Source organism: Pan paniscus, chromosome 16 (assembly GCF_029289425.2).
Source record: "Pan paniscus chromosome 16, NHGRI_mPanPan1-v2.0_pri, whole genome shotgun sequence".
Lineage (NCBI taxonomy): Eukaryota > Metazoa > Chordata > Mammalia > Primates > Hominidae > Pan > Pan paniscus.
The window spans coordinates 7,747,578-7,765,676 of record NC_073265.2 but is presented as its reverse complement, the minus strand read 5'-3'; the positions used below and the strand labels follow the sequence as shown (position 1 = coordinate 7,765,676).

Sequence of the window (18,099 nt, the reverse complement as noted above, 5' to 3'; positions counted from 1 at the left end):
GGTTTTCCTTTTTTAAATTTTCTGTGAAGATCTCTATCTGAAACTCGACTGGACTTTTAAAGCATAAGATGCTATGTTGCTGTCAAATTTCAAAACAGAAACCTAGAATTTAAAAATTGTAAATTTGCTTATATATTTGGTATTTTATTAATGTGGCCCACAAGATGTAATCTAGCAGCCGGTTAGCATTTTCAGAGAAAAAAAACACCCCTACCAACTTCCTTTTTCAATAATAATTTATTATCTACCTACTGATTCATTAAAATGATAATTTTGCAAACATAAAGTTTAGTAAAATGAAGAAAAAGGTCTTTAAATGTACCATGTCCTTGTATTTTACAATAAACTAATTGTATGAAGTGTGAATAAACAATAATTTTATGTTCTCTGAGAAACATGGAAATATACTTCAATATAGAGTCATTAAATGATACGACAAAGAAAATTTGTACACTTACTTCCTTTGGTGTTTCCAAGCCAGATTACCTCTGTTATTCCTACCCGTCAACCTATCTTTCTTCTGGGGATAAAGCCCCATCTTCTGGGAACTGCTCCTCCTTCCACAGCCAGCCTGGGAGCTGCCATGTTCTTACCTGAACCTGCCTCAGTTGAAGTTGATTTGTCCAAGATGGGCAGCAATCTAATCTAAGCCAATACAATCTTCTACACCACTGGTTTTATTTATCTGATTCTGACCTGTCTGAAATTGACCGTGTCAGAGGCTTTCTGAGAATGTGAACATGGAATCACTGAGAGCAAATAAATGCATGTCAGTCTCTCTCTGGTGGTGGGAACTACCAGATATGGAACTTACTAACTCTAAAATAAATGAATAAATAAGTAAATAGAAAAGTCCCAACTAGTCCACTGTGACGTTTCAAAACATCATCCTGGGGCAAATTTTATTTCTATGTTTAATGCTAAAAAGCAATTATTGAGAATGGATTGCTATCTAATGAAATAAATAAAACAAGTATTTGGGATTGGAAATAACAAGTTTCAGGTCCTGACTTTCCTCTGAATATGAGCTGAGGAAGAAGTCATCTTCATGGGTCATTCTGCTGCCTCCTCCATCACTGACAGCATCGTGCACACCTCCATGCATGCGCCCAGCACTGGGACTTTGGTGCCACTGCCTCCTCCATCACTGACAACATCGTGCACACCTCCATGCATGCGCCCAGCACTGGGACTTTGACTAGTGCCACCTCCTCTATCATTGCCAGTATCGTGCACTCCTCCATGCATGTGCCCAACACTGGGACTTTGTCTGAGGCTGCCTCCTCCGTCATTGCCAGTATCATGCACACCTCCATATTGTGCCCAGCACTGGGACTTTGTCTGATGCTGCCTCCTCCGTCATTGCCAGTATCGTGCACACCTCCATATTGTGCATACCTCCAGTCATGCACCCAACACTGGGACTTTCACTGATGCTACTGCCTCCCTCCTGCAAAGCACCCATGTCTGGGAAAGGCAGAGCCTCAGTAGGATGACCATGGAAGCTAATAACCATGGATGCCCGGGTAGACTTCTGAATTAGGCAAGGGAGTATACTGAGCACAGGCATGGGGAGCTCCTCTCACCCCAGGCAGGGAGAAAGCAGGTGGATTTGCTGTAATAAATTGTGCATCTTGTCTGGAGTTGTCTTTCTGTTTATCTTGTCAGTAACCTGCAGAGGTGATAAATGAAATTACTCTTTGGATGTTCCATTTGGACTCTGCATAACTCCTAGGGTGATTTATTGTGCTTTGTTTTTCTGTATGTTAGCTTGTTTGTTTATTCCTCTAGGGTTTTGATTGCAATTTTATGCAAAAAATTAATAGACATTAAGAATCACACATAATTCAAATCACATTTCCTTAGGAAATAATGTAATTTTAGCATTCACATTACTTTAAAATATATACTTGTGCTCTATTGCTTCAGGCTAATCATCCTAATTCCTTTGTACTGAAATACTAATTTGTTTAAATTTTTAAATGTTTCTTGGTAAATGATATCAAAGTTGATGTTTCTATCAACAACTCTAAATATTGCTACAACAGAGTATTTCATCCTGCAAAAAATTCTTATTTATTGGGAGCATAGTTTTCATCTGAGACCAATACCATCTCCCTGTCAATCTTTTAAGTAAAAATGGGACTTTGGGCTGAGCGTGGTGGCTCATGCCTGTAATCCCAGCACTTTGGGAGGCCAACGCAGGTGGATCACCTGAGGTCAGGAGTTCGAGACCAGCCTGATCAACATGTGAAACCCCAACTCACTAAAAAAAAAAAAAAAAAAAAAAAAAAGAATTAGCCAAACGTGGTGGCACATGCCTGTAATCCCAGCTACTTGAAAGGCTGAGGCAAGAGAATTGCTTGAACCTGGAAGGCGGAGGTTGCAGTGAGCCAAGATTGTGCCATTGCACTCTAGCCTGGGTGACAAGAGTGAAACTCTGTCTCAAAAAAAAAAAAAAATGGGACGTCAGTGATAGTCTTTTCATTCAGCAAATATTAATTAATTTATTATGGTTAGCCAACATTGGTAAACAAGAGAGACATATTCTATAAACCAACCAGTTTATTGGTTTTAAGATAGATATTGTACCAGTAATTATAGAAACAAATCCATCCAATTTATGGGAAGGTGTCAGGGAAGATTTCCTGGGGAAGTAAGTGATTTTTAAGCTAAGTGAGTGAATAGGAACTATCTAGATGCTGGGGAAATAAAAAGAAGAGCATGCTATGCAGATGGGAAGGAATTCAGAGGAGTGTGGAAAGGGTTTTGGCAAGTCTGAGGCCCTGGGTAGACAAGATGCCAAGCGTGTAGAGAGCACAGGGCAAGGAGTGTTTAATGCAGAATGATGTGGACCACATAAAAGTGTCACAGCTGTGCAAGGGCAGCTAATAAGGAGAAGGCTAAAATGATACTAGTGTTTTACAAAGTTCCTTTTGATGGCAGTAGGTAGAATGATTTAGAGCAAAAAGGACTGGTCATTAGGAGATAAGCTTGGATCTATGGCAGAAGGTGGTAGCTTGGACTAGATGGGGAAAGGATTTGAGAGCAATGGATCATATAGAACCATTGAGAAGAGAAAAGGAGGAGTCAGAGGTGGCTTTTTGGTTTCCTCTTTGAACAAGTGAGAGATGGACCTGAAAGAAGAGGAGGTATTGGCACGGGGAAGGTGATAGTTCAGTTCTGGACATGGTGGATTTCGGGCACTGGATGACTGAATCCAGCAGGCGAAAGGGGTGGAGGATTCAAATGGGGAGGATGAGGATGAGGAGATAATCTCAGCAAGAGGTGGCCTGGACAAGAAATGAATGGAGATGCTTTGGGGAGAAAATGTACAATGTATTAAGCATGCACCCTCTTTCAAGCCCCCGGGGGATCTTATGGAATCTCTAGTCACATCTGCATTGCTCTCAGCTTCTTTATGGTGTGGTTCTGCTTCGGTAGAAGAGAGTGGAATGTCAGGAAATGATTACTCCTTTTTGTTTCTGGGTTGGCACAGCTTAAGTCCTGGGTTACAAAAGGATCAGATAAATATACATACATTAATTAAAACAAAGTGCAAAGTTGATAAGCAAAACTTAATGATATAAATAAATAAAAATATAAAAGGGTTACACAAGTTTATGTAAGACATGATAGCTTTGTTATCATTGGAAAAGCATCCCTTAAAATGACCCTGGGTCTGTTTGAGGGTTGAGTTTACCGGTTACTCTTGAATTTAATTGTACAACCTGTGGAAGGACTCAAGCGATAATAGCTCATCAACTCATGGCCTGTCGTGGAAGAGATCTGCATGTGTTCTCACTCTATCCGTGAATATGTTCGTTTTGTGCCCTTTACACTGACCGATTAAATGCCTGGTACAGCCATGGATACTATGAAAATTAAGTTTAAGAAAACCAGCATTTTGATCCATTTCCTGATTTGATATTGTTGTAGTTGTGCATTTTTATCCAAGTCATTCACTTAACAAAATAAATTGTAAATTATTTTCCTGAATTATTTTTGACCCATCAAAGTTGTCTTAATTTTGACAATATTTTATTACAGGTGATTATGTTGTCATGACTATATATTTTGAATTGAGTAGAAGAATGGGATACTTCACCATTCAGACATACATTCCCTGTATACTGACTGTGGTTTTATCCTGGGTGTCATTTTGGATCAAAAAAGATGCTACGCCAGCAAGAACAGCATTAGGTGAGTTTCAAAAAATCTCTTCCACAAATTTGCGTAATTGTAATATAGAAGCATTCATAAAAAATACCTTCAATGTAAAAGACTATTTAAATGTGAATGATCTCATTTGAGGGTGACTTGAACCATGCTTAGAATTTTCTCTTAAGAAGCCAAGCAAGGCTGTTCTTTCTCACAATGGGATTCTATGTACGCCACTTAAATCAAGACGGCGTAGGAGATTCACAGTAAATCCACTGTGATAGTATCCTGTATCACAGGCGGATATGATCACAAAAACACAGGCACATCCCAGAACCTGTCAACTCAAAAGTCCCCGTACGTTAATGTCAGGAAACAGAATTTGCCACACACCTCTGAGGACTGAAGACATAGTATTGGTAAAAAATAGTTGATCAATAATTGAAGCTCTGCTTGTATATAGCAACTTTATCAGCAAACGAGAAAATGATCATTCTTTTCAGCTGTGAGCACACACTAAAACTCAGTCTTTTTATGAATTTTTCTCTGGTTCCCAAAATCTTCTTAATAAAACACTAACTTTCAGTAGTTTTAGAACTGTGCAACATATATTATGTCAGGTTTCCTTTCTGACAGGAATTTTGCTTAACTTTCAATGTTTTGATTTTTTGAAGGCAGGTAATATGTAAGACTGAATATAGAGATTGTTTTCCCCTAAAAAAAATCCTATAGAAAAGAGGAAGCTGTCTCAATTTCAAATTTCTGCAACATCTCTCATATTTGCATTGTTATTTCTCTGTGTTTTTTTTTTATTTATTTGTTCAAGAACAAAGCACTGGGCCTGGGTAGACCAGATGCCAAGAGATTAATTAGCCTGTAATATCCTCTACCTATACTAGATTTGCATGCTTATAGAAAATACATGATAGAATTGTAGGCAAATCAACACAGATTTCGTGACTAACCCTTGGGGTTATGGCTTCATAGTTACATATATTAGATGTCACTGTACACAAGACATCTAAAGATAAGCTTCAAAGTGATATAATATATAACTATGTTTGTACAAATTGAGACTATGAAAATCCTACAGAGAATAGTTGTTCTGGGCTCAAGACACAGAAGCTAGAATTTCACGGTGCAGTCAGATAATAAATTTATAGCCAGAAGAATTGAGGAACTTTATTAACAATAAGATGTTTAGTTTAGACACCAAAAAGTCTGTGCCTAGAAATAAAGGGGGTACCCTAGACGTCCTTTAATGAAGCTTGAACCAAGCAATAACAAGATCAAGGAGAACCATCAGTAAATTAACTGTTTGTCAGAAGAATTCAAAGAGCTTCTTAAAAAGATAATATAGTGCAGACTCTTTACATTATAAGGAGTTAAGAACTTATTAGACATTCTAAGATGTAGAAAAATGTTACCCATGATTACAAAGAAAGAAGGATTAATAAAAAGCAAAGAGAAGTCTATTGCTGACTCAGTAGGCATGGACTTTAACAACAGCTATTATAACAATGAAGACTTAAAGGATAATATGATTTTAATTAATGAATAGATGGGTTATCTCATCACAGAAAGTATATAAAAAGAAATTCTAGAATGAAATGTATAATATCTTGATTGAAAAATTCACTAACTAGACTTAAGAGCAGATTGAAGATGGCAGAAATAAAAGTTTATATAAAATTGAAGACCACCAGATGAAATTTATCTAATCTGAAGATCAAAGGAATAAAAGATTAAAAAGAAAGAAGTCCCAGTGACCTGTGATACAATATGAATATGCATAACATAACTATAACTGACTATAACTGAGGTGATAGTTAAAAGCAGAATAAGAAGAGAAAAAGAATGAGGACAAATATTTTTGAAAACATGTGGTTAAGAAATTCCAATGTTTGGTGAAAAACATCAGCCTACAAATTCAAATAGCTTAGTGAGATACAAGTAAGATAAATACAAAGAAAACCATCATAGTCCAAATGATGACAATCAAAAATAAAGAGAATACTTGAAAGTAGATAAATAAAAATGTCCTGTCATGTGGATGAGCAAAAATATGACTGACTGATTCTTCATGTGCAATAATGGAGACCAGAAGATAGTCAGTTGCCATCTTTAAAGTACTGAAATTCTATATCTAGAGAAAATATACTTCAAAAATTTCATCAGAATGAAGATTTTTTTAGATAAACAAAATCTGTGCTAATTTATCACAGAAAATCTAAAACCATAGTGAAAATGCTAAAGCAAGCTAATTAGGTTAATAGAAATAATCAATAGAAAAATGGATTTACAAGAAGTAATGAAAAACATCAGAAATGGTAAGTATGCGGTGAAGTTTAAAAAAACTAGTTTTCTATTTTTATTCTTTCAATTAAAGTGAAAATAATAATATTGCAAGATGGGACTTATGACATCAGAAAAAATAAAATGTAAGCCATAAATAGCAATGAGGTTGGGGGACATATGGAACTATGTTCCTATGTGGTATAAAAATGGGTGAAGTAATTCTAAAAAAATTCTAAGTAGATATATTAAGAAATCTTATTGGAATCTGTTAAAAATGTGTGAAAATATAATAAAAAGCATAGCTAAGAATTCAATGTAGAAATAAATAGGAGCATATAATAATAATAAAAGGGTAAATTCAACAGAAAGACAAAACATTCATAAATGTGCCTGTGCCTAGTATTAGAGCTTCATATTAAAAGCAACAAAAACTGAGAAGAGGATAAATTTTTAAAATCAATCACAGTTTGATATTTAAATATACTTCTATCAGCAGTGTACACAAACAAGCACATTTGTCCACTTATTTAAGTGATTAAACCAGTCAACAACCAAAAAGCCAGTAAAGGAATGGAGGATCTGAACACCAATATCAATGTCTTTGAGCTATTGGATATTACAGAACTCTGCACCTAATAATTACATCATGAAAGTGAATTTCAATATCCATCTCCTGCCATACACAAAAAATTACTTAAAATGGATTATACTCAAATGGTAAAACTAGAAATGTTAAATTTCTAGAAAAATGTTAGGATTATATTAGATTAGATAAAGATTTCTCAGACCAGAAAGTGAATCTTAGGTGAGGAAAACTTTAAAACATTTCTGACATGAAAACACACTTGAATAGATATTTCATGTTATTAGATAAAAAGAAACATCATGAAGATTTGTGGTTTTGTATTTATATAAAATAAATACATTTTTCCAATGAATAGCATCTTTCTCCTCTTTTTATGCATTTGATGTGCAGAAATTTAATTTAATTTATTAGTCTTTATATTAATATTTTTGTTCTAAATATGTTGTAAGTATGAATACTTTAAAGATTTTCTATATAATATTTCAGTCTGAAAAAATTATACCAGAAATGTCCAGGATACAATAAAATATCACTCATCATATCAAAAAGAAAATGCCAATATCAAGATGACACAGTTGTTAGAATTATCTGACTAGGATTTTAAAATAATCAGTCATAAATGTGCTTCAATGAGCGAATGCACACATGCTTCAACTAAATGAAAAAATAGAAAAGCTCCACAAAGAAATAGAGGATATAAAGAAGAACTCAATGAAATTTTTAGAACTGAAAAATACAATGCCAAAATGAAAAACTCACTGGATGTGCTTAACAAAAGAAGATAAGACAGAGGAAAGAATCAGTGAACCATGAGATAGAACAACAAGAATTTACCAATTTGAGCAACAGAGAGGAAATATATTGAAAAAAATAATGATCAACTGAGTTTAGGGATATCTTCAAATGTTGACACAAATATTGGAGAGGGAAATGATCCAACATTTGTGTCATTGAAGTTCCAGAAAAAGAGAAATAGAATGGGGCTAAAAAAAATATTCAAAGAAACAATGGATAAAAAATACTCAAATTTGCCAAAAGGCATAAATCTAGAGATCCAAGAAGCTGAATTAATCCCAAATAGGTTAAATCCAAAGAATGTTAGGTAAAGACACATCATAATCAAACTCTTAAAAACTGAAGAAAAATTATTGAGAGTAGCAAAGAAACGTCGCCTTGCCTATATAGAAAAAACAAATTGAATGACAATGGATTTCTCATCCAAACCATGGAGGCAAGGAGGAAGTAGCGCAGCATTTTTTAATGCTGAATGGAAATAATAGTCAACCCAGAATTCTATACCCAATGAGAGTATCATTTAAGAATAAACGAGAAATCCATTCTCAGACAAAGAAGAACAAAGAGAATTTGTCACTAGCTGATGTCCCCTAAAATGATGGCTAATGGAATTTCTTGAAATAGAAAATGATAAGAGAAGAAATTTTTAACAAAAGAAATAAAGAAAAAATACAAAAAGTGAAAATATGGGCAAGTAAAATGGACTTTCCTTTGCCTTTTGAGTTTTCTAAATTACTTATAATGGTTGAAGCAAAAAATCATAATGCTACTTGATGTAATTACTAAACTAATTAAAGGAAATATTTAAGACAATTATATTAAAATCAAGGAAGAGTAAGGCGAAATAAAGTTTCTACATTTCAGTCACATTGGTAAAATGTTAAATATGATAAATTATGTATTTATAATACTGGAGGAACCACTAAAAAGGCTACAAAGAGTGACACGCCTCAAAAACACTGTAGGTAAAGCAAAATCAAGTTCTAAAATATGTTGAGATAACCCATGGGAAGGCAGGAAAAAGAAAACAAGATATTATAAAGGAACAAACAAACAGGAAACACAATATAAAATGGGATAGTTACATCTTAAATATTAATAACTACATTCAATGTAAATTGCTGGAACGTACCAGTAAAAAAGCAGAAATTAGCAGAGAGGATTAAAAAAATAAAGTATGATCCAACTACAATGTGTCTCCAAGAAAGTCACTTGAAATAGGATGATATTGTTACACTGACATGAATGTTCATGTAATCACCAGGAACTGGAAAGAAGCAAAATATCCCGCAACAAGTGAAAGGCTAACGAAACTATGGAACACCCAAACCATGAAATACTACTCAGCAGTAGGAAAGAACAAACTATCGATGAAGCAGCAGTTTAAATGTGTCAAGGGCATTGTGCTGAATGAAAAAAAAAAAGCCAATATCAAAATGTGTTATTTTAGTTTGTGTTTAAATTAGGAGGTTTACTTCTGACTGCAGTAAGATGCCAGGATTTATATTCACTCATCCCTCCAAAGTCAAGAAGAAAGTTGTTCTAGGATTCTGTGAGACCAGAATCATCCCCAAAGCATCCTATATGTACTAGACTCAGCTGAGATAACCTTCCTGAACTCCTTTGTGCTTTCCCCAAAGAGGAAGTCACGCCAACAGGTGTTTTTGCAGATCACTCTTCTTTACTAGGTAGCTTAGATCCCTGAACTAAATAGAAATGCCTAAGGTTTATTTTTCTTCAGCAGGGTGAAGTTTCAGGGTAGGGGTGGAAGTGGGGAGGATAAAACACATGGCCATTGTCTACATCTGGAATACAGGCCACTCATGACAACTGATGGACAAGGTCTATGGAAATTACAGACACAAACAGTTTGTATTTCTATTGAAATAGAAACTAAGATTTTGAACTTCTTCTTAGACATGATATGGTCACATTTTTAAAAGCTGAATTGGATGTTTATTAAAAGAGGATAATGGCTTCCAGCTTCATCCATGTCCCTGCAAAGGACATGATCTCATTCTTTTTTATGGCTGCATAGTATTCCCTGGGGGAGAACATTAGGGAAAAGAGCTAATGCATGCTGGGCTTAATACCTAGGTGATGGGTTGATAGGTGCAGCAAACCACCATGGCACACGTTTATGTAATAAACATGCACATTCTGCACATGTTCCATAGAACTTAAAAAAGTAAATAAAATAAAATAATTTTTTTCTAAAGAGCTTTTTCCATAAAACTACATCTGACATAAGTATAGACTTTTCCAGTTTACATAGCGTTTTTCCATGAAATCTTACCACCTATATTAAAGAGTGCCTGGCATTCTATTTTCACTGCACAAGTTAAGGAAACTGATTCAAAGATGGTAAGTGACTCCTCATGGCCAAATGCTGAGAAGGCCTAGAGCAAGGTGGAGGGCTTGGATTTTCAGGTAGTACTCTTTACGCCTCTACAAGCTGTCCACCCCATGCTTTGAGACCCATTCTCCACCTGGCCCTGGCAGAATTGCCTTGAGCAGATGCAGGGAGGAACTAAACAGAGGCTGTGATGCTGCAGCAAAGGTGGAAAGTAATGTGTCCTCATCTGTCCTGTGTACCTACTCTCTGACTAGTACTGCGATGCAGATATTTTACTGTAGTCCCATTGAGCTACAGAGGTGGTGACTGTTAAAATTCAGATTCCTGTGATTCTGGGGCCCATGAATCTGGGGTCACTAACCTTCCCTGTCTAGTAGTCCTGACAGGTCCTGATTTCTTGGGAAGACTCGGGAGAGTCAGTCTTAGCCTGTTTCACATGATAATCGCTCTTCTTCATTTTATTCTTATGTTCAATAGTCTCCATGTCTTTTTTCATGTTTTCCCTTCTAAGCTATCCATCTCGTGTGTGTCTGTGTCTCTTTTCTGAATGTTTTCCACAATATTTGCTTAAACATCCAGTGTTGACCCATGCATATAAAATAGTCGAAGTCAAACCAACATTGAGTATTACCAATTAATTGATTCATTCGATGCAAAGCATTCATTTAAATGCCTCAAATGTGCTAGCATCTGTGCTGGGGGACAGGCAAACAAAGACAAGTAAGGGGCTGTTTTTGTCTTGAAGACCACACAATCTATCTAGGAGACAGGTATGTAAAGACATATGCGATTCCCTGTGATAATGAAAACAAAAAAAGCTGAGATAGTAGAAGGTACAGGGATACTGCAGATGTGCATGTTGTCAGCTCTGTGTGGAAGGCAAGAGTGGTGCTGGAGCCGGGTCTTCAAGAATAGTAAGGGTTTTCAAACTGGGGAGGTGAGGAGAAGTCAGAAATAAAAGGATTTAGCTGGGCAGAAATGTGAGGTGTGGAACAGCAGGGAACATATAGGACTGCCAAAAAGAGCGTCTACGTTAAAAATTACCAACAATGAGAGAATTACTGAATGAATTGAAAGGTGTTGATTTGATTCAGGCACTTTAATGTTATTGTGAAGACTATAATAAGAAATTTCATTGAAACATTGCTTATAAAATTGTATGGACATTAAAATTCAAAGTAACATTACATGAGGTATGCAGCATCAGGGATTCCTGTAAGGCAGCCGTGCTGGGGTGGAGGGATGTGGGTGACCGTCTGGGATTCCTGTTGCGTGTTGCACCCTTTTACAACATGCTACCCGTCCCCTGTTCAGGCATCACCACGGTGCTGACCATGACCACCCTGAGCACCATCGCCAGGAAGTCCTTGCCACGCGTGTCCTACGTGACCGCCATGGACCTTTTTGTGACCGTGTGCTTCCTGTTTGTCTTCGCCGCGCTGATGGAGTATGCCACCCTCAACTACTATTCCAGCTGTAGAAAACCAACCACCACGAAGAAGACAACATCGGTGAGCTGCAGTAGCAAAGGTTCTCTGGGAGGTAACGGGGGCGCTGTTTGAGATGAGTGTGTACTTAAATGCAGTTGTATTCCTAAGGATCGTATAAAGCATGATATAAATACCCAATTCAACAAGACTTTTCAAAACCAGACAGGGATTCTGAAGATGTGAATGTGACTCTAAGACATCTCTGGTGTCACCTACCGGTGACGTGGTTTGGTTTAGTCATACCCTAAAGATGGCTCTTAAGAGTGATCTTGGATGCAAATGTTCATGACAGTTTCCTAGTTATTTTTTCTTCTTTTCTTGTAGTTACTACATCCAGATTCCTCAAGATGGATTCCTGAGCGAATAAGCCTACAAGCCCCTTCCGTACGTATAGCATTGCAGGTGCCAATATTTCTGAGAACTTTCACTAAACTAAGATTGCATTTGAAAGATAGATTGCTGTTGATGCATGCATGTATTGAAGACCAATGAGTGATGCACATGCTGACTTCAAAAATGTGTTTAGTATTAGGTTAAAAATCCAACTTTGACAATTTGGAAATTAGAGGAGAAAAGTAATCATAATCCTTCTACATGGGGATTAGTGTATGGCATATATAGTTCTGACTCTTTTAGCCACTCAAATAATATAGGTTCATGCATTTTAGCAAAACTGAATTATGATCTTTATATTGTTTTATAGCCTCTTTTATAACTCAAACATATCTACTTATATGTACTTAAGTTTTGTGCCACAAATATTATTTTATAGGATCATTTTAATGATCATATCATATGCTCATGATTGATGCACAAGCAATCTCGGCAGGACACTGACTGGGCTTATCCACATTTTTCACTTGCATTTACATTCTTTTCACTACCAATTTGTATATACCTGTGACTATGTATTTGGTTATAAATTCCTAGGAGCAGAATGTTTGGGCAGAGGCGTTGCATGGTCTTTGCCAAATAGCACTCCACCAGCTCCATCAGCAATGCCAGACACCTCATCCCGAACTTTCCCTGCATTCAGTTTGATAGTCACGCAGGAAAATGAGCTCTGCAAACTTTTCCCATTGGCATTTCTTTGACTATTGACAATATTGTCACTCGTTTATTTTTGATTTGCATTTCCATTTTTGGGAATTGCTTTTAAATATTTTTTAACTTTCATTAGTATTTTAAGGTAGCAATCTGACAGTGGTGTATATGTTACATATTATATAAATTGTATTTTATAAAATATATAATTTATATAGTCACATATAGGATATATTCATGATATTAATGTTTGTCATGTGGTTTTTATTCCAACTTGAATTGGCAACATTGCCACTATCCTATTTTGTGCCTTTCTCTACGTGTATTATTTTGTTTCATGTGGTCAAATCTGTTAGTGTTTTCTTTTGTGGTTTCTGCTTCTTGTGTTCTGCTTTGGAAGGTCCTTCCTACCCTCAAAATGACATGACCCCCCTCACTTTCTTTTGAGCACTATGCTTGACATTATGTTCTCTGTGTTTTCATGTATCAACTCACTTTATTCTCACAACAAACCTTTCTACAAATAAGGAAATTAAAGTGTGGATAAATTAAGCCCTATAAATATTGACCAAGGTTTGACAATTTAAAAACAAATTTGTTACATTTAACTATTAACAAGTCTGAATTTCTTTTGGCTAGAGGGTAGAGTGTAGCTTTACTGAAAAATCGAGAAACATATTTTTAAATTAATGATGTGAACAACTTTTATCATATAACAACTTTTATTTACAATAATGACTTTTATTCCTTTATACACATGTATACTAATTACAATTTACTAATTAAATCGAATGTTTCAAGCCCACCCATAAGCCGCAGGTGGTTTTTCCTACTTGCTAATCAGGACCTCATATGCAGTGCCAGGTGGTTTGCTACTTGTTAATCGGGACCTCATATGCAGCGCACTTCCAGCCCATTGTCAGGAGACTACATAGTTATCTGCACTCTGCAAGTGTGGATCGTGATAGTTCTTCCAGAACGTTAGTGGGCAAATCACTGTTACAGCTGCGGGGAGCTACAGAGAACATACAGATTTTGCCAACAAATGCTTCCAAGTGGCGTGGGACCAAAACAGAGGGGAGAGGGGAAGGGTGCACATCATCACACATAGCCAGCACCTGGGTGTTGAAAGAAGGAGAGAAACATTGACCTCTTTAGTACAGAAATGATGCTGCCAAAAGAAGAAAAAAATCCTTTAACACAGACAGAAAAAGATATTATCACAAAATGAGCAGAAAATTAAAAAAAAAAAAAAGAGAAAGTGGGAAAGTTTAATGACCTTAAAGGAAGTACAAAGAAAAATAATTCACAGACAGAAAGGGTGCCAGGCCTGGTGAGAAGACACAACCAGAGAGACCTGTAGCAAGAATAATGCTAAGCCAAAGAAAAAGGAAGTCTGTCCTCCGGTCTGCAGCCTTATGCTAGTGAAGGAGCCACCGTTACCAATAGAAAGCAGCAGAAATTGGCAGCCTCTGAGTAATGAGGGACAGGGGCCAGACTCCGTGAACTGTCACATGTGTGGCCTGGGGCGAGCTGTTCCAATTGCTCTGTGCCCCTTTCCTAACGTGTCAAATGCAAGGCTGAGGAACTTCACATGTGCCCAGGAAGCACGGTGCTCTGGGACACTCACGGGGCTGCGCTATACACACACACAAAAGAGGAGGGAGTCAGGGACCCAGCTGGGCCAAAGAGGACTTTGGGAATCGTTAATTAAAATCTCTATCTTGGGCACAGTTTGAAATTTTCATGACAAATGAAAAGGAGGCAAGTAAAGAAGTTCTTAAGCTGTTTAGGGCTCTTAACATCTTACGTTTTGCTTCAGTCTTATAAAATGGAATTTGTTTCATTTCGAAGCAGTGAACTATGAAGACATAATAAGAGCTATTTTCAATATTGTAAATACGATCTCCAGGTGTTTTTTGGCTCCCTAAATGAAGTGAAATGGAGGTTTCTCTTGCTCCAGAGGCCATCCTGCTGCCCTGCCTGTGGCCTCCAAGGGTTGCCCTTTAGATCTCTGGTGAGCCATCCCCACATCAGCAGAGCCTTCTGCCTCCCCGTCTAAGTCAGAATCTTCCTGTGTGGCTGCCTTACCTTGCAAATGGCCAGACTTCTCCTCTGTGTCTCCGGTAGCTCCCAGTTCCATCCACATAGCAAGGGACTACACAGAGGCATGAAGCAACGAGTGGATGAATGTCTGGCTGATCACTGTCAAAGCACACGTGTAGGAAACCTTTATTGCAATTGTTTGTTAATAAAGGCAGATCTTTCAACCGGAGGTTGTCAAAAGGAGGCAGATCCCTTCAATGCAGTGGGGTAGAGGAAGGGAACTGCTATGTTTTAGCAAACGCTTGGTGATGTTTACACCCACTCGGGACAAAGAACATTAACCTAGAAGAGACGTGTCCACATTAGGCCCATAGAGACAGCGGGACTTTTATTTCTGCCTACTCATCAGGATTGTGGAGGAGGAGGAGGGTGGGCAGCCGCACCGTGAGGCCCCAATGGTAGCAGAGGGAGATGGCCACACGTGTGAGGAGCAAGCAACACCATGTGAACATGTGGTCCAGGCCGTCCTGCTAATTTAGGTCTGTCCTCACACACAGATGCTTCGCATTTACAAGAACGCACCAAAGGCTGCAAGTACTGAATCTGAGTGCCTGATCGACACTTCCACCCCTCCCCGATTTATGACCCCATGACTATGAGCATGTCCAATCAAATTGAGGCCCAAAAGTAGGAGGGAAAGCAGTGCCATGTCTTCTTGGAATCATATTTTTGGATGAAAGTATAAGAGGTTGTGACGATGCTTTCTAATGAATTCTGAATGGCCTCTGTCCCAGCAGTGTGCCACACCCAGGCAAAGGCCCTCGCCAGGAAGCCCACTGAGAAGGGTTCCCTCTCCACCTCCTCCTTGGTGTCACCCTCCATGGCTGCCATTGGCATCCCATCTCAGATCAACCAGCACAGATGAAACCAAAGCAGACAGGCAAACATGCTTTTTAGTTCCCTTCCATTATTCAGTCCAATTTAGAAATGTATCCCCTTAACAGAATTCAATGTAGTGCACACTTCATAGTTTTTTAGAAGAGCTCAGCCTCTGTCTGAAGAATTGACAAGTCTATTTGCAGCCATGTCTCAGGGTTAGGAATGATTCTTCTCATTTAGGAGTGAATAGTATGTTGTTCTCTCTCCTTTATCTGCCCCACTTGGACTTTTCCACTGCAGGAGGAGGGCTTGGGAGGTAGAAAAGCAAGCATTGTAGGTGGGCACATTTTTGGTTATGCTTCTTGAGATGGTAAGCGGTGTCCAGCCACCTCACACTGAAAGCTCACTGTCACCAGAATCACATGGGACATGAAGATCCTCTCATCATTCCTGCAAGTCATACGTTTTACTCTTCACTAATTAGAAAAAAGTAACATATTTGTCTCTCCCCACTTCAATATACATACTGCTTCACACTTAAGGGATAAATATATGTCCATACTTACTACAAAACCACAGAAAAGTAGGCAGAATAGGGACTTCAAATGACTAATACACATTTGAAAATATGCTTAACCTTCTTCATTAATAATCTGGGAAATACAAGATTTGAAACTGCAATGCAATTTTCCTTGCATTAGAATTGCAAGGATTGAAAAGACCAGGGGTTTCCTCTCTCAGCTTTGGAGCCCCCCTCCCTCTGTCTCTGTTCAGGGAAGCTTCTTCCTTTCTTCCTTCTTTCTTTTCTTCTTCCTTCCTTCTTGCCTATTAAACTCTCTGCTCCTTAAAACCAAAAAAAGAAAAAAAAAAAAGACCAACTCTCTCAACTCTCTCCAGCATGGGGGGAAGAGTGGGGGATGGGCACGCCCACGCATCCTCTTTATCTATAGGAGACAGATGTAATATGGACCTACTGCTTCATACACCTCAGTGTGTTTTTATTGCATTTTATGATGGTTGTTGTGTCATTCTTGTTGCTTGCAGAACTATTCCCTCCTGGACATGAGGCCACCACCACCTGCGATGATCACTTTAAACAATTCCGTTTACTGGCAGGAATTTGAAGATACCTGTGTCTATGAGTGTCTGGATGGCAAAGACTGTCAGAGCTTCTTCTGCTGCTATGAAGAATGTAAATCAGGATCCTGGAGAAAAGGGCGTATTCACATAGACATCTTGGAGCTGGACTCGTACTCCCGGGTCTTTTTCCCCACGTCCTTCCTGCTCTTTAACCTGGTCTACTGGGTTGGATACCTGTATCTCTAAGTGTTGCTCAGAGTGAAGAGTGAAGAGCATTTGGTACACACTTGACCTTCTGTCGTCCCCAGACCAGTAGTGACCAATCGGGAGTAGCAAGGAAGGACACTGCTCAGTGTATCTTGTTATAAATGACCTTTCAGCAACACAGGAAGTACCCAGCAAAGGTTTCTATTATGTATTTTACACACACACATACATACACACACACAGCTAATTGAGTTTTAAAGTAATATTCTTGCTAATCCCTACTGAATTGTAGCTTGGTGTTGTTTCTGAATGGTTTTTGGATATTGGAAGCAGCTGCTGATTACCCTTGCAAAGAAATCTGTAAAATGTGCAAGTGAATGTCTGAGATGCTCTCTCAGGCCTCTAGTCCTTCTGTATCTTTCCTTTGCAGCCCTGGGTGTAGTAGCACTCAGTAGTGTTGAATCACCCCTGGCCGAGACCCACTCCTGCTGGCTCAGCCTGGGCACGTGTGTGCTCCAGTGTGAACAGCAGTGGGTTCCAACCCCAGTCTCCTTTCTCTGTGGCCTCTCTGGCTCCAGCACCATCATCGTTAGCTGGCACCCCTTTACCTAATAACCTCATTCTAGGCCTGGGGAGAGTACACTCGCATTGTCTACGGTTTCCATTGGAGGAGAAAATAAGATTTTCAAAATGCTCATGTTGTTGGGGTCAAAGATGATTATCTCTGAACATCAGAAGGTTATTACTTTATTCCAACTTACTGAGAGTCAACAATATTTGAACTTTGGGTTCTTGGACTAGTTCAACAACATTTCACCTTAAGAGCTGTTTTTTACTAGACCAAGGCTCAACCCTCGAGTATGTGTCCAGCTTATGTTATATTATTATGGGTTCGGTAATTGTCATTTTGCAAAGAAAGGTATACAGTGAACACAACCTGTTATCTTGAAGACATACACCAGAATGTGAAAGACATGTAGATAAAATTTTATTTTTATTTTTTTGAGACAGAGTCATGCTCTGTCACCTGGCCAGGCTGGAGTGCAGTGGCACAATCTTAGCTCACTGCAACCTCTGCCTCCCATGTTCAAGCGATTTTCCTGCCTCAGTTTCCCAAGTGGCTGGGACTACAGGTGTGCGCTACCACACCCGGCTAA

At 38.2% G+C, this 18,099-nt stretch overlaps 1 protein-coding gene across 4 annotated transcripts in view; it reads left to right on the top strand.

Annotated features, from left to right (window-relative positions):
- The window catches only part of GABRG3 (gamma-aminobutyric acid type A receptor subunit gamma3), a 558,288-nt gene extending 540,954 nt beyond the window's left edge, over positions 1–17,334 (top strand). For 3 of the 4 annotated variants that reach the window (XM_034938409.4, XM_055098678.2, XM_055098679.2), the window contains 4 exons: positions 4,051–4,203; positions 11,511–11,707; positions 12,011–12,070; positions 16,700–17,334. In XM_034938409.4, the coding sequence (XP_034794300.1) occupies positions 4,051–4,203; positions 11,511–11,707; positions 12,011–12,070; positions 16,700–16,981 (692 nt within the window). In that variant the 3' untranslated portion in view covers positions 16,982–17,334. Of the gene's footprint in view, positions 1–4,050; positions 4,204–11,510; positions 11,708–12,010; positions 12,089–16,699 lie in introns of all 4 variants that reach the window. The other variant, XM_034938408.4, reaches the window with a different exon arrangement.
- Positions 17,335–18,099: the final 765 nt, after the last annotated feature.